The sequence below is a fragment of the Lepisma saccharinum genome, chromosome 6 (assembly GCF_977018435.1).
Source record: "Lepisma saccharinum chromosome 6, izLepSacc3.1, whole genome shotgun sequence".
Classification (NCBI taxonomy): domain Eukaryota; kingdom Metazoa; phylum Arthropoda; class Insecta; order Zygentoma; family Lepismatidae; genus Lepisma; species Lepisma saccharinum.
This window is the reverse complement of record NC_139234.1, coordinates 94,833,348-94,851,892: the sequence shown is the minus strand read 5'-3', so window position 1 is coordinate 94,851,892 and position 18,545 is coordinate 94,833,348. Positions and strand designations below refer to the sequence as shown.

The following is an 18,545-nucleotide window of genomic DNA, read 5'->3' as shown; positions in this document are numbered from 1 at the left end:
GTGTGGGTTTTATGAGCATCTTGGATTAGTTTTAGGTGTGGGCAAAAAAAAATATCAAGAGGGGCATATTTTTAACAAGCTTATGGACAACAATCTGACAGAAGTGCCTTTTGTAAGTGTGGACAAATCAATCTGAGGGGGCTCATCATTTCACAGGAACTTCCCGAGGGCATTTTTACAAAAATCTTGGATTAGACGGAGTACCACACTTGAGCAAAAAGCTCATATGGGCATGTTGAGCAAGTTTTAAGTGTAGCCAAATCTGCCTGAGGGGGGTTCATCATTTATCGCGCCAATAGTATATACTTTTATACTACTATTGGATATTAAAGATGTTGAGCTCAAGGCAGTTTCGAAACGTGTGATATTATCAGTAGCACACCGTATATTTGATCCTATAGGTTTTACTTGTCCCGTGACTCTTCTACCAAAATTGTTACTTCAGCAGACTTGGGCAGAGGGGCTTGGATTGGATGAGCAAGTTAGTGAAGAAATAAGAACACAGTTGGGTACAAGAATTACCGATGCTAAAAGAGGTAAGGATACCCAGAAGTTTCATGGGTTGGGATTATGAATCCAATGAACTTAACTCTATGAGCATTCACGTGTTCTGTGATGCTAGCAAAGTGGCATATGCATCAGCAGTTTTCATGAGGGTTGACACGAGGAGAGGTGTTAGGGTACAATTGATTGAGGCAAAGGCACGAGTGGCTCCAAAGAATAGTACAATTCCTCAGCTAGAATTGCTTGCCGCGATGGTGGGAGCAAGGCTAGCAACCAGGATTCGAGAACATTTGGGTTTAAAAGATACCTCCATTATCTTTTGGACTGATTCTTCCAAGGTGCTGACTTGGATTCGACGAGAAGGAGTTTGGGGAGTATTCGTTGGGAACAGAGTTAAAGAAATTAGACAACTCTCTGATCCCAGTGCATGGAAATATGTACCCAGTGAAATGAATCCAGCAGATGTTCCTTCAAGAGGTTGTGAAGCAAGGCAGTTGTTGAGATCCTTATGGCGTAGGGTTCCAACCTGAACGCGGGGATCTTAAAATAGGGATGTAACTTGCCCCTCCCAATTAATACTTGTTGATGGTAGAGACAGCCTTGAACGGGCAGGTACAAATATCTAATTTATCATTAAAATAGACTCATGATTCGGTTTAGACTGAAGTGAGCAATGCGAATGGCAGAATGGGTGTAGACTAGCTTACCCTGTTCGGTTTAGAAATAAGACCAGTAGCTCCTGCTTCTCCGATGATTCCAGATTAAAAGACCTCGTGTCGCTCTCATGCGCACCTATTTAAACCCTCGCTTGGCCTCTCGTCACCTCTTGCCAAAAGGCCGGTGTTCTTACCATTTCCTGTGAAAGGCTTACCCAACACATTTCTGAGCAGGAGCTGACAAGGTCTGCCAGGGTCAATATTCCTTAATCGAACGGGTATGGTACGACAACCCCTCTTGCGAGACAATTTCCAAAATTGAAATTGTAATCATTAAAAGTTTAAATTGAACCTTCTGCCATTCACCAAAATTTAAAAGTTTTTTTTATTACATGAAAAAGGTTACATAAAATAAAATAAAAGAATAAAAAAAAATGTCGGAGACCCTTCACCGAAAATTAAATGGAACAGAAATAAGCTCAAGCTTGACTGCTGAAATAGAGTCTTTTGTTGTCATTAGCCACACGCTGGAAGAGTCTTTCGTAAAGAGAGATGCTGACGGTATATCAACATGCGATGGCAAGTGTTGTTCGCAGGTCCGCGGAGTCAGCGGAAAGTTCATCACACTGGATCGCAACCCGAGACATGCGAATGGCTTCTGCGTTTCGCATAACAACTCGGAGAGATTGGTAATGGCATCTGAACAACTGCTAACTAAGCGCCGAACGTAAGCCGTGAGAAACCTTCAGGCCGTATGCCTCCCGCCTAGTCAGGTTGATCGTTCGAGGCGAGAGCAAAAAAGGACCGTGGTAAACACCAATCTCCACTGGACTGCGCGGCATTGACATGGATGCACTGAAGCCAATAAAAGAAACAACACAAGCAGTATTGGCTATCCGCAACCACACGAAGAGAAGAATATAATTGAAGAATAAATTTTCACTTGCTATTTACGTTCGTAGCACACTAATGTGGGCACACGATGACCTGCGAAGTCATAAGGCAGGGCAATATAACGTAGCTGGCACAAGTTAAAAATTTAAAATACTGGGAGCATCAAATAGGAGTAGGGAGTATAGTATTACTTATTGTCAAAAGGAACGATATGTGACAAAACTGGGCCATTTATTGACAAATTGTAAATGTTTGAATTCTTGGCATGTTAAGTTTTAAAATGGCCATTTAAGAGGGTTCCATTAGAACTCGTGCGTGCTCAAATACTTGTTAGAATTTTGTAACGTGCAAAAATTATGTATATATTATCGTCCTGTCAAATGATAAATGAATGAATGACAGTAAGAGTTGTTAAATGTTGCAATTGAGATGAATTCTTAAATGATACGTAAAACTAGATTTTTTGTACGCGATAAGAATATTCTTCGTGTTGTTGTTATTTGAGAAGTTAATTGTTCTTGTTTCGAGATTGAATATAATAAATTTGTGACTCAAAACAATCTTCGAAATTTGCGTACTATTTTGTGCCACCCTTTTTCTCATAAACTTCGCATAAAGGAAAAAGGAGAAGGAACAAAATTATTATTAGTAAGAAAAAACTAGTGACGAAGTATATGTAGTGGTGTAGATTTATACATGTGTTTATATTGGATTATAGTACGTATTTTTTCTAAATTGCAGGATCTCTTAAGAATTGATCAAGGCTGAGTGAGATTTTCCACGATATTTTGTGACCACATATTTTATATATATAAATCCCCTTTTTGATTGTGCGAATAGCGTACAATAATCATTTTATTCTCCTTAAGTTCGCGCAAGTATAGTTATTGGTTCTCTTTTTGAGACTGAGGCGGCAGCGCTAAACGCAGGCCATTACCCTCAACAATTCGAATTTGTAGCTGTTGGTTGCAGCTTAATCTTAAGCGCGTACGTTAAATTGATCCCGGACCTTCCCACGCTTTCCACGAGGCTATTTTGCCCTTTTTTCCACGTACTCAACCAGCAGGTTACACCAGATAACATGGATGAATACACCACTGATGTAAAGTCAATGAAAGGGAGGGAAAGCATCAGTCATCATCATCCACAGAAAAAGTCAAAACTCAATTCAATTAAAAATAAATCCCATTCATCACAACTTGCATGTTCACATCTTCACTGAAGAAAGTAAAAAATGCAAGAATTCAATTCTCTTCACCCACACTATGTGATCAGTTAATTCCATCAGATCCTTCTTATGATGTATTATTTTCCAGCAAGACGTAAATGCAATAATCAAATTTTCGTTATCGTTTATGTGGATGTACGTCATGGATACTGCCGACTTGTAATGAATACATTGACTTTCAATGGAATCGTTACAAGCCGGCAGTGTCCATGACGTACATGTTAAGTGTTGAACATGTGGAAGAAATTATTTTCATCAAAATTTGAATGAAACTGAACCCAGGTAAATAGGAGATATATATATATTATCTGATGATAAATTGATCACATAACCATTGCTACATTAAGGAGTAGCATTTTTCATTGATTTGGCCCACTTCTGCAGAATATTCAACATCTAAGAAATAGCAACGAAGACCCTTGACAGGCAAACTAACAATACTATTGCTTTTTCTTACAACCACTGCAAGTCTTTTGTGGAGAAACGCAGTAACAATAGGCAAGCAGTGTTGAACATGTGGAAGAAATTATTTTCATCAAAATTTGAATGAAACTGAACCCAGGTAAATAGGAGATATATATATATTATCTGATGATAAATTGATCACATAACCATTGCTACATTAAGGAGTAGCATTTTTCATTGATTTGGCCCACTGCTGCAGAATATTCAACATCTAAGAAATAGCAACGAAGACCCTTGACAGGCAAACTAACAATACTATTGCTTTTTCTTACAACCACTGCAAGTCTTTTGTGGAGAAACGCAGTAACAATAGGCAAGCAAAGGAAGGATAATATAAACAAAGACAGATACTCAACATTTCATTATAGTCTCTAATTCATCATAACAGTACAGAAATATGTAATAAAAAACTATATAAATTACATATGAGTAACTGTTTCTCTTTGTAAAGATAACAAAAGTACCAGAAACAAAACCTCACCTAATTTTGTAATTTGTAATCAAATGAAGATTGATATGACATTTTAACCTATAGCCTATGATTGTTATGATATATGAACCTATACTTATATTGGATTGATAAACATTGTTGATTGCTTATTGCTATATCAGCTGAAACCAATAAACTATCATTAATCTGTCCCTTCGATTTTGGGCAACTTCTCTGACATGAATGGATATGCAAAGAAACACACATGCCCTGACCAAGACTTGAACAGGAACCTTTGGTTATGAGATCATTCCATGTGTTTGGACACCGAGATAGGACTAATAATATTCTAAAAAAATGATTGTTCAGTGAAACCCTTATACTAACATGTATTGTATCTACACTGTGTTGCAGCATTATCTTTATTACGTGCCCAAATGCAAAAAATACTGGGTCTTGCACACAAGCAAATGTGCCACGGAAAGCTTGAAATACTTTAATAATAATAATAATAATAATGTAATAGTTGACTTGCAGACTCATGCAGGTCATTGTCACTATATTTTTAATGCAAAAAAATAACACATGGGTTTATTTCACAATGTACGCTTCTAAAAAGACTGAATTGCAGTGAATATGTCTTGGTTATTAAATTAAAAAGAAGCAAGAATTCCCTGAAAACTTTTGGGACTAGACAACAGAGCAAACACTTCTATAGTTGTCTTACAACTTACCATCAGGTAGGGAATCCATACCCCAAGCTCCATCAAAGTATGAGAACATGGTTGTCAAAACAAGAACTTTGTTTTAATTTTCATGCAATTTCCTTCATAACGCTGACACTATTCATTGTAGAGTACATATTCCCATATTCCCTTGTTTTTCAAGTACCAATCTCAAATACTCTTCTTATCTCCCCTTATTTAATAAAGATGCATTAAATCTCATAATGGAAAGGGGAAAAAAGACACCGGTAAAATATGCAATTCCTCACAGTGTATCACTTTCTCACATATATACACACACACACAAATGAGCAAATGACCAGGGGGTGCTCGTTGCTATGTGAAGTACGTATGCATTACGTCATCTGGGAGGATCGGGTTTGACGGTGCTCGTTGCTATGTGCAGTAAGTTTGGTGCTGGCATCAAGATGGCGATGGACTAGCTTACGCTTAGCTTAGCTCCGTGTTTCAGTTCCAAGTGTTCGCAGGTGAGTAAAGTCGGAAAGTTAAAACTAGTGTTCGGGGCAATAATAAGCTGGTGTCCAAGTTCTGAGTGACTTTTATTGTGGTTTGTAATATTGTGTCAGTAGTAGAGGTCTGCGCCAGTGGCAGTTTTTCTTCGTGGGTGGTCCTTTATTTGCACGGGTGTTAATTAATTTGCACTGGTTTTAATTAATTCGCATGTACTTAGAATTCATTTGCATGTACTTAGAGTACTTTACATTTATGTATTTGCATGTTTATAACTTTTTATGAATATATATTTATTTATTTTATGAAAAATATGTATATAGAAGGTAATTAGAGGTACTAAACGCTATGCATATGTTTTTATATTCATTACTGCAAAGTATGTAATGTATAAAATGTTAATATTAATGTTTATAATATTGAAAATAAGTTTTCTATGGTTTATGAACCGCTATGAACGGTGGTAATGGGTGTAGGTACAGGTCCAATTACGATTTGGGACGGTCCCGGTATTTGAACCCGCGATATGTAATGTTATTAATTAGTACTATGTAATAATGTATGTTATTATTGTATGAAACACGGTGGTGCAACACGCTAGACAGAAGACGGTGAACTCCACGCTCCGCGCTGAGGGTAGACGAGAAAGGAATTTGGGAGATGTGCGGTCAAGGTCAAATGACGTCACAACGTCAGAACAAAGAAGGAACCCGATTGACCAATCAGAGAACGCGTCGGTAGATTTTCAGAACCGGTTTTTTCAAGGTCAACCAGTACGCAAGAACAGGAGAAAGGTATGCAATGCCGTAGGGCAGGGGAGGGATTCAACCAGACAACAAAGGATGTCTGAGAATGCGCAGCAAGGGTCAAATCTCTGAAGCTATTCGTCGCTTGTAGAATCGGTTTCCGCCGCCAATAAATATTCCGTTCAGGTTTGCCTTCAAGGCACAGGACGCTTTAGCGCAGGTTTTTTTTATCTGTACTATGAAGAAGGGAGAGCTATTAGGGACGGGGCCTACAGTTTTCACCATTTGCTTTTATTACGGGGTAACGAACCTAGGACCTTTTGATTATTGATTTAGGGAGTAAATGTATGTTACTGTGTGCTATTTAACTTAATTTTGAGTTTATTTTTTACCAAACTTTGACTTTATGTCAAACATTTTCACAGCTTATCCTTATTTTTATTCAAATAACACAATTTTATCTATTCAGGCAACATTTTTTATTAAATTTTGGACTCGCAAAGATATTTTTACAACTTTTAACTTATTATTTTACAATTTTATGTTAATTTTTTACCAAAATAACACTATTTGTACTATTCAGCCAACATTTTTTATTAAATTTTGTATTTACAAAGACATTTTTTCAACTTTTAACTTATTATTTACAAGTTTATGCCTATTTTTTACCAAAATAACGCTATTTGTACTATTCAGGCAACATTTTTTACCAAACTTTGACTTTATGTCAAACATTTTCACAGCTTATCCTTATTTTTATTCAAATAACACAATTTTATCTATTCAGGCAACATTTTTTATTAAATTTTGGACTCGCAAAGATATTTTTACAACTTTTAACTTATTATTTTACAATTTTATGTTAATTTTTTACCAAAATAACACTATTTGTACTATTCAGCCAACATTTTTTATTAAATTTTGTATTTACAAAGACATTTTTTCAACTTTTAACTTATTATTTACAAGTTTATGCCTATTTTTTACCAAAATAACGCTATTTGTACTATTCAGGCAACATTTTTTATTAAATTTTCGACTCACAAAGACATTTTTTTCTACGTTTAACTTATTATTTTACAACTTTATATTAATTTTTTACCAAAATAACACTATTTGTACTAATCAGGCAACATTTTTTATTAAATTTTGGACTCACAAAGACATTTTTTCAACTTTTAACTTATTATTTTACAACTTTATGTTAATTTTTACCAAAATAACACTATTTGTACTATTCAGGCAACATTTTTATTAAATTTTGTATTTACAAAGAGATTTTTTCAACTTCTATCTGTTTATTAGGCTTATTTTTACTCAAATAACACAATTCAATCTGTTCAGGAAAGACTTTTAGTTACATTTTCGACACACAAAGTGTGTGTTCTCAACTTCTATCTGTTTATTTCACAAGTTTAGGCTTATTATTACCAAAATAATACAATTCAATCTGTTCAGGAAAGACTTTTAGTCGCATTTTCGACACACAAAGTGTGTGTTCTCAACTTCTATCTGTTTATTTCACAAGTTTAGGCTTATTATTACTCAAATAACACAATTCTATCTGTTCAGGAAAGATTTTTAGTTACATTTTCGACACACAAAGTGTGTGTTCTCAACTTTTATTTGTTTATTTTACAAGTTTAGCCTAATATTTACTCAAATGACACTATTTGAACGTGTTTTTATTACATTTTGGACTTTCAAAGACACACACACACACACACAGAGAGAGAGAGAGAGAGAGAGAGAGAGAGAGAGAGAGAGAGAGAGAGATTTTCCAAGTTTACAGGATTATTCTCTAGTTTACTCAAATAACACAATTTAGATGTGTTTTGAATTATATTTTGGATGCAAAGGTATGTTTTGACAAGTTCTACCCTTTTATTTTACAAGTTTAGGCTTATTATTACTCAAATAACACAATTTAATCCAGTCAGGAAGGATTTGTTATTATATTTTGGATGCACAAAGAGATGTTTTCAACTTTTTTACTGATTTTTTGCAGGGTTTGTATTAATTTGCATTTATTTTGTTTCACATTCACTAATTTTTAAAGTTTTACTTTTTATTTTTATCTAAAAACTAAAGAAAAAGTACTTTTAGCTAAAATGTAAGCCACAGAATATATTATTATTATTATTATTATTATTATTATTATTATTATTATTATTATTAGGGTTTACTGATTTCCACTATGCTATTTTTGGTTCTGTATTTCTATATGTATTTATTTAGGTCTGGTTACACCTGCTACGTAGGAAAGTTTGTTTATTTTAGAGTTTGCTGAGTATTTTGTTACTTTTATACTAGGTAAAGTTTTCTAAATATATCAGGAAGGGCTCCATCCATATACTTTTGTTTTTGCTGTTTGGAGATGATGCGATCAGCATCACTCTCCATCTGCTTTTTATTTTATGTACCCAATATTATTTTGAGGCTTAGTGAATTCTAGAGCCTATTTATGCAGGAGAGAGGGCTTGAAAATTTTCATTTCAGATAACCCACAACTATTTGTCAGAGTATTTTAAAGGATATTTTATATTTATTATGTGCTACTAGAATATCAAAGCTTGCTTAATTTTTATGTCTGTAACGCTGTTATTGTATTTCTAGCTAAGCCTTACTGGATAAAGTACACGAAATGTTTATCATTTCGACTATTTACTTTTATACGAGGCCAAATTTTTAGTGTAACGAAAATTATTGTGTGTCTATAAAGACTGAAATGCCTTTACCGAAGGGTCCACAACTGGACGCTTACCAACATTGTTTCTTTTTTAAAAAAATATATATAACCATTTATCAATATATTGACAATTCACAGGACAAGACGAAGTTCACAGACGACTTACTATATGGACCATAGGTTCACTTGCTAAATGTTTTTTCTATGCTAGAAGAATTATTTAGCCTTATAACCTTTTTCAAGGTATTTTTTAAGTATTACTGGATTTTTTGGGTGCATCAACATTTGGGTTATTTTCATTTGGGTTATTATACGAGGCTACAATCACTATTTGAACACTGAAATTCTCTGATTGAAACTAAAAGCTTAGGCTGTAACTAGGGACTTAGCATGTATATCGACAATTTATAGGACAACACGAACCTTACAAAGGATTATAGGTGACGTAGGACCACACGCCAGAGCTTTGTTAATCTGCAAGAAGCAGTTGCAACTAATGCTATGAGGAAATGAGGTTGATTTTTACTGTTTCACAAGAATGCTATTTTTTATACACCCAATATTTGCTTTTTCAAGTAACTACATGTACCAGAAGTACTTACAGGCCAACTCTAACTAGACTTCGATTTATTCTATATCAGGTGCTAAATTTATAAAGAACTATGATTGTGTATATTTCTGAGGAAGTACGCAAAAGCAGATTACCCGATTAAAGTATCTGAAAAACATATTTTTCTATGCAAGTATATTTTTATTGACTGGATTATTTAACAGATCAAACAGGAGGACTGCAAAATTCATTAAATGTAGTTCTATAGTATAGGTGGTTTCAGAGATATAAAAAGAACAAATATAAGATTTCGCTTTTTTTTTTTTGCTTCTGAGGCTAATTGCGACGCTAAGGGTAAATGGCGAGGAAATGTAACGGAGGAGAAACAGTCCCAAAAGTTATGGGCTGCATGTAAGTTAATACCACAGAGATATTACAGTAGGTGTAGGTTCTACCACCAGAACTTTTCTATTATAATAATAATGGTTATGCTGTACTGTTAGCTAAAGATGCTGATATTTGAGAAACTTAAAAGCTTACTCACGACTTACTGTTGCAAAAGATCCGATGACAAAATTTAAAAATTGTTATCGTCCAGACAGGGACTCGAACCCTGGACAGATAGGTTAAAAGCCTAACGCTATACCAACTAAGCTATCTGGGCACAAGGTATTCTTTTTTTGAAAAGTTAGTTATGTTAAGAAATATATTGAAACATTTGAGAACACTCTTGGTCTGGTTCGACAGAGAAGGAGACAACATTTCCAAATTTTTACAGACTGGGTGTATTTTTCCACTATAGAGGCCTTCACTATATGTAATTCGAAACGCTAAAGTTCAGCTAGCTTCCAAAATTGAGGTAAAGATTGTGTTTCGCGAGATTAACAAGTTACAATTATATCCAGTTACGGACAAATAAAGCTAAAACTCTTAGATTTACTGTACTAGCCAAGTTTTAGTAACATTTTCTTCACTTTAGTACAAATACCAAAGAAATAGGTATATTTTAATTATAATTTGACAAAATGTACTAGTATTTAATTCACAAAGTTAGGTAAAAAACAGTATTTTTTAAAAATATTGTTACTGCCTTCAAATTTTATGTTATTTAGCCACTAACAACTGATTTACACTGTTTGGCATCCTTTAAATAGGAAAAGAAGGAATTATTTGTTTATTATTTTTACTACTTTATATTTATTTAAGAAAACAATTCTACAGTTTAACTTAATTTTTAACAAATTGTTACTAATTTATATATCAAAGTTATGTTATTTAGAGTGTATGAAGGCGTATAAAGTTAATATTTGTACTTATCAGTTCAACTAACAATTATATTTTACACACAAAAGATAATGTTTACAGTTAAATTACTTGAATCAGAGAATAATATTTTACAGTAATTGATTCATTCACCACTAGTCAGTACTTTTATGCATCAGAAAGTTTTCTTAATTTTCTATTACGCATGCTATTTTGGGCTATTCTTAAAATGTATTTCTAGGGCAAACTGGTTTAATTTTCTGCTTATAATGGAAAGTTGACATAGTTTTCGCACAATGCTTTGTACATTTGTTATATTCACTACTTACAATTCAAATATTATGCTTATTTAATGTATAACTAACTAACTCTCTAGCCTTCTTAAACCCGAAGGTTCATGGCTGCAGCAACACATGCCTCTCATCTGTTCCTGTCCTAAGCAAGATCTATATACTCCTTTCCATCCCTACCAATTTCCTTTAGGTCCATCTCTACATTATCCCTACATTTTGTTTTGGTCTTCCTATTGGTCTTTTACCATCAGGTTTCCCAACAAGAATCCTGTATATTTTTTTCCTCTCCCATTTGTACCACATGATCTACACACCTAAGTCTTCTTGATTTAATCATTCTAATAATATCTGGACATGAATACAAATTATGTACTTCTAAATTATGTAATCTTCTCCACTCATCTGTCTCCTCATCTGTTTTAGGTCCAAATATTTTCCTAAGGATTTTATTTTCAAATACTCTCAATTTATGTTCCTTTTTCAATGTAAGGGACCAAGTTTATTTACTGTATTTAACTTTTATTTTTTGTAATTAACAAAAATTAAAAGCTTATACTGTAGTTATTATATCTTTTTCTATCAGCTTATTTTGAAATTAATATTATTAGTTATAGTCTTTGATTTATAACTATATTGCTTTTTATCAATTTATCTAAGAGTACACGCAGACAAACACATGTGTACACACTTTTATGTAAATAGATATGCCTTTTTTCAATATTTTAGTATGAAGATTGCACTTTAGCTATTTAAGCAAGGGTAGGAAAGGTAGGATTTCTGAGAATTTGTTGCAGGATTTTGTTGTCCAAGTATAGATGAGAACTGAGCTGGGAGACTGTTTTGAACATTTTCATGATAGTTTGCATGTGAACTGTATGCAAATTGAGCACTATTGACTGTGCATGCTTCTAAGTTTTGCTGTTATTTTACATCAAGTCTGTGAGACTGTAGACAGTTTTCCTATTTCAAGTAGTTTTTATTGATTGTATTTGTATATGTTTTGGGGACTTAGCAGTTTTATGTTATGAGGCACTTTGTTGTAGAATATTTTTACCGGATTGTTTTGAGATATTGAGTGTCTGCTGTTTTACTTGTAATTATTTTCCTTTTTGTGTTGTGTATTTGATTATATTTTGTCCAAGTTCGTAGTATTTACAATAATTGTTATTGACTTGTAGATGTAGGGAGTAATAATCCTTTGCAAGATGCTCTATACTTTAGTCTGAACATTATTCTTAGTGTTCACTTTTGAAGCCTTAGTATTCTGGTAGTATTAATAATGTAGAGGTAAATTAGGCTGAAATGTAGGCATTTTTCTGATACATTATACTCACTTAGTTGTTTCAGCAGGTAGAAGTTGCATGATGGTTTACTGGTGATGATGTTAATTTGCTCTTCGTATGTACTACGTATGATGTAGCTTACTTGAGTAACTGGAATTTTCTACTGAAAAAAGGATTGCTTGTCTATTTTATTCCTATGTTGTTGAGTTTGTCCATAAGCAAGCCATGTTTTTACTCTATTCTATGCCTTGGAAGAATCTAGATATATTGTGTTTGCAGTTTTATGCTTCTCTAAGGTTTCAGCTATGTAGTTTTTAAACTGTGCTATGGCTTAACTATTGATTTCTCTTTCTGGATGCCATGTTGGTTTCTGTGTATTCCTCTTGCTGCTTGAATTTGACTTAGGTTGTTTGCTTTTTTTTCTTAGATCTTTATTTGTTTATTTGTTCAGTATTTTTTATTTTTTTTAATTTTAATTACTTTAATTTTACATTTAATTTTTTATTTTTTTTTGAATTTTAATTACTTTAATTTTACATTAACTAACATATTTTACTTTAACAACAAAAAAAAATTACTCTAGTATAAAAACTTCTAACAAAAATGTACTATTATAACTTTTAATTTTAGAAAATTGTATTTTTAAAACTTTAACTTTGAAAAATTGATTTTTAATTACTTTAATTTTACATTAACTAACAAATATTACATTAACTAACAAATTTTACATTAACAACAAAATAATTTGCCCTAGTATAAAAACTTCTTGTAACAAAAAATGTACTATTATAACTTTTAATATTAGAAAATTGTTTTTTTAAAACTTTAACTTTGAAAAATTGAATTTTAACACACTTTGACTTTAACAATGTACTTTGAATTTTTTATGTAAAAGAATATTTAAAAAATAAAAAATACTGAACAAATAAACAAATAAAGGTCTAAGAAAAAAAAGCAAACAACCTAAGTCAAATTCAAGCAGCAAGAGGAATACACAGAAACCAACATGGCATCCAGAAAGAGAAATCAATAGTTAAGCCATAGCACAGTTTAAAAACTACATAGCTGAAACCTTAGAGAAGCATAAAACTGCAAACACAATATATCTAGATTCTTCCAAGGCATAGAATAGAGTAAAAACATGGCTTGCTTATGGACAAACTCAACAACATAGGAATAAAATAGACAAGCAATCCTTTTTTCAGTAGAAAATTCCAGTTACTCAAGTAAGCTACATCATACGTAGTACATACGAAGAGCAAATTAACATCATCACCAGTAAACCATCATGCAACTTCTACCTGCTGAAACAACTAAGTGAGTATAATGTATCAGAAAAATGCCTACATTTCAGCCTAATTTACCTCTACATTATTAATACTACCAGAATACTAAGGCTTCAAAAGTGAACACTAAGAATAATGTTCAGACTAAAGTATAGAGCATCTTGCAAAGGATTATTACTCCCTACATCTACAAGTCAATAACAATTATTGTAAATACTACGAACTTGGACAAAATATAATCAAATACACAACACAAAAAGGAAAATAATTACAAGTAAAACAGCAGACACTCAATATCTCAAAACAATCCGGTAAAAATATTCTACAACAAAGTGCCTCATAACATAAAACTGCTAAGTCCCCAAAACATATACAAATACAATCAATAAAAACTACTTGAAATAGGAAAACTGTCTACAGTCTCACAGACTTGATGTAAAATAACAGCAAAACTTAGAAGCATGCACAGTCAATAGTGCTCAATTTGCATACAGTTCACATGCAAACTATCATGAAAATGTTCAAAACAGTCTCCCAGCTCAGTTCTCATCTATACTTGGACAACAAAATCCTGCAACAAATTCTCAGAAATCCTACCTTTCCTACCCTTGCTTAAATAGCTAAAGTGCAATCTTCATACTAAAATATTGAAAAAAGGCATATCTATTTACATAAAAGTGTGTACACATGTGTTTGTCTGCGTGTACTCTTAGATAAATTGATAAAAAGCAATATAGTTATAAATCAAAGACTATAACTAATAATATTAATTTCAAAATAAGCTGATAGAAAAAGATATAATAACTACAGTATAAGCTTTTAATTTTTGTTAATTACAAAAAATAAAAGTTAAATACAGTAAATAAACTTGGTCCCTTACATTGAAAAAGGAACATAAATTGAGAGTATTTGAAAATAAAATCCTTAGGAAAATATTTGGACCTAAAACAGATGAGGAGACAGATGAGTGGAGAAGATTACATAATTTAGAAGTACATAATTTGTATTCATGTCCAGATATTATTAGAATGATTAAATCAAGAAGACTTAGGTGTGTAGATCATGTGGTACAAATGGGAGAGGAAAAAAATATACAGGATTCTTGTTGGGAAACCTGATGGTAAAAGACCAATAGGAAGACCAAAACAAAATGTAGGGATAATGTAGAGATGGACCTAAAGGAAATTGGTAGGGATGGAAAGGAGTATATAGATCTTGCTTAGGACAGGAACAGATGAGAGGCATGTGTTGCTGCAGCCATGAACCTTCGGGTTTAAGAAGGCTAGAGAGTTAGTTAGTTATACATTAAATAAGCATAATATTTGAATTGTAAGTAGTGAATATAACAAATGTACAAAGCATTGTGCGAAAACTATGTCAACTTTCCATTATAAGCAGAAAATTAAACCAGTTTGCCCTAGAAATACATTTTAAGAATAGCCCAAAATAGCATGCGTAATAGAAAATTAAGAAAACTTTCTGATGCATAAAAGTACTGACTAGTGGTGAATGAATCAATTACTGTAAAATATTATTCTCTGATTCAAGTAATTTAACTGTAAACATTATCTTTTGTGTGTAAAATATAATTGTTAGTTGAACTGATAAGTACAAATATTAACTTTATACGCCTTCATACACTCTAAATAACATAACTTTGATATATAAATTAGTAACAATTTGTTAAAAATTAAGTTAAACTGTAGAATTGTTTTCTTAAATAAATATAAAGTAGTAAAAATAATAAACAAATAATTCCTTCTTTTCCTATTTAAAGGATGCCAAACAGTGTAAATCAGTTGTTAGTGGCTAAATAACATAAAATTTGAAGGCAGTAACAATATTTTTAAAAAATACTGTTTTTTACCTAACTTTGTGAATTAAATACTAGTACATTTTGTCAAATTATAATTAAAATATACCTATTTCTTTGGTATTTGTACTAAAGTGAAGAAAATGTTACTAAAACTTGGCTAGTACAGTAAATCTAAGAGTTTTAGCTTTATTTGTCCGTAACTGGATATAATTGTAACTTGTTAATCTCGCGAAACACAATCTTTACCTCAATTTTGGAAGCTAGCTGAACTTTAGCGTTTCGAATTACATATAGTGAAGGCCTCTATAGTGGAAAAATACACCCAGTCTGTAAAAATTTGGAAATGTTGTCTCCTTCTCTATCGAACCAGACCAAGAGTGTTCTCAAATGTTTCAATATATTTCTTAACATAACTAACTTTTCAAAAAAAGAATACCTTGTGCCCAGATAGCTTAGTTGGTATAGCGTTAGGCTTTTAACCTATCTGTCCAGGGTTCGAGTCCCTGTCTGGACGATAACAATTTTTAAATTTTGTCATCGGATCTTTTGCAACAGTAAGTCGTGAGTAAGCTTTTAAGTTTCTCAAATATCAGCATCTTTAGCTAACAGTACAGCATAACCATTATTATTATAATAGAAAAGTTCTGGTGGTAGAACCTACACCTACTGTAATATCTCTGTGGTATTAACTTACATGCAGCCCATAACTTTTGGGACTGTTTCTCCTCCGTTACATTTCCTCGCCATTTACCCTTAGCGTCGCAATTAGCCTCAGAAGCAAAAAAAAAAAGCGAAATCTTATATTTGTTCTTTTTATATCTCTGAAACCACCTATACTATAGAACTACATTTAATGAATTTTGCAGTCCTCCTGTTTGATCTGTTAAATAATCCAGTCAATAAAAATATACTTGCATAGAAAAATATGTTTTTCAGATACTTTAATCGGGTAATCTGCTTTTGCGTACTTCCTCAGAAATATACACAATCATAGTTCTTTATAAATTTAGCACCTGATATAGAATAAATCGAAGTCTAGTTAGAGTTGGCCTGTAAGTACTTCTGGTACATGTAGTTACTTGAAAAAGCAAATATTGGGTGTATAAAAAATAGCATTCTTGTGAAACAGTAAAAATCAACCTCATTTCCTCATAGCATTAGTTGCAACTGCTTCTTGCAGATTAACAAAGCTCTGGCGTGTGGTCCTACGTCACCTATAATCCTTTGTAAGGTTCGTGTTGTCCTATAAATTGTCGATATACATGCTAAGTCCCTAGTTACAGCCTAAGCTTTTAGTTTCAATCAGAGAATTTCAGTGTTCAAATAGTGATTGTAGCCTCGTATAATAACCCAAATGAAAATAACCCAAATGTTGATGCACCCAAAAAATCCAGTAATACTTAAAAAATACCTTGAAAAAGGTTATAAGGCTAAATAATTCTTCTAGCATAGAAAAAACATTTAGCAAGTGAACCTATGGTCCATATAGTAAGTCGTCTGTGAACTTCGTCTTGTCCTGTGAATTGTCAATATATTGATAAATGGTTATATATATTTTTTTAAAAAAGAAACAATGTTGGTAAGCGTCCAGTTGTGGACCCTTCGGTAAAGGCATTTCAGTCTTTATAGACACACAATAATTTTCGTTACACTAAAAATTTGGCCTCGTATAAAAGTAAATAGTCGAAATGATAAACATTTCGTGTACTTTATCCAGTAAGGCTTAGCTAGAAATACAATAACAGCGTTACAGACATAAAAATTAAGCAAGCTTTGATATTCTAGTAGCACATAATAAATATAAAATATCCTTTAAAATACTCTGACAAATAGTTGTGGGTTATCTGAAATGAAAATTTTCAAGCCCTCTCTCCTGCATAAATAGGCTCTAGAATTCACTAAGCCTCAAAATAATATTGGGTACATAAAATAAAAAGCAGATGGAGAGTGATGCTGATCGCATCATCTCCAAACAGCAAAAACAAAAGTATATGGATGGAGCCCTTCCTGATATATTTAGAAAACTTTACCTAGTATAAAAGTAACAAAATACTCAGCAAACTCTAAAATAAACAAACTTTCCTACGTAGCAGGCGTAACCAGACCTAAATAAATACATATAGAAATACAGAACCAAAAATAGCATAGTGGAAATCAGTAAACCCTAATAATAATAATAATAATAATAATAATAATAATAATAATAATAATAATAATATATTCTGTGGCTTACATTTTAGCTAAAAGTACTTTTTCTTTAGTTTTTAGATAAAAATAAAAAGTAAAACTTTAAAAATTAGTGAATGTGAAACAAAATAAATACAAATTAATACAAACCCTGCAAAAAATCAGTAAAAAAGTTGAAAACATCTCTTTGTGCATCCAAAATATAATAACAAATCCTTCCTGACTGGATTAAATTGTGTTATTTGAGTAATAATAAGCCTAAACTTGTAAAATAAAAGGGTAGAACTTGTCAAAACATACCTTTGCATCCAAAATATAATTCAAAACACATCTAAATTGTGTTATTTGAGTAAACTAGAGAATAATCCTGTAAACTTGGAAAATCTCTCTCTCTCTCTCTCTCTCTCTCTCTCTCTCTCTCTCTGTGTGTGTGTGTGTGTGTGTGTCTTTGAAAGTCCAAAATGTAATAAAAACACGTTCAAATAGTGTCATTTGAGTAAATATTAGGCTAAACTTGTAAAATAAACAAATAAAAGTTGAGAACACACACTTTGTGTGTCGAAAATGTAACTAAAAATCTTTCCTGAACAGATAGAATTGTGTTATTTGAGTAATAATAAGCCTAAACTTGTGAAATAAACAGATAGAAGTTGAGAACACACACTTTGTGTGTCGAAAATGCGACTAAAAGTCTTTCCTGAACAGATTGAATTGTATTATTTTGGTAATAATAAGCCTAAACTTGTGAAATAAACAGATAGAAGTTGAGAACACACACTTTGTGTGTCGAAAATGTAACTAAAAGTCTTTCCTGAACAGATTGAATTGTGTTATTTGAGTAAAAATAAGCCTAATAAACAGATAGAAGTTGAAAAAATCTCTTTGTAAATACAAAATTTAATAAAAATGTTGCCTGAATAGTACAAATAGTGTTATTTTGGTAAAAATTAACATAAAGTTGTAAAATAATAAGTTAAAAGTTGAAAAAATGTCTTTGTGAGTCCAAAATTTAATAAAAAATGTTGCCTGATTAGTACAAATAGTGTTATTTTGGTAAAA

The 18,545-nt window shown here is 32.3% G+C and overlaps 1 protein-coding gene across 1 annotated transcript; it reads left to right on the top strand.

Moving 5' to 3' along the window:
* The first annotated feature begins 593 nt into the window (after window positions 1–593).
* On the top strand, window positions 594–1,034 carry LOC145989168 (uncharacterized). The gene has a single exon (XM_083124462.1). It carries the CDS (start codon window positions 594–596, stop codon window positions 1,032–1,034), a length of 441 nt encoding a protein of 146 aa, XP_082980588.1.
* The last annotated feature ends 17,511 nt before the right edge of the window (window positions 1,035–18,545 follow it).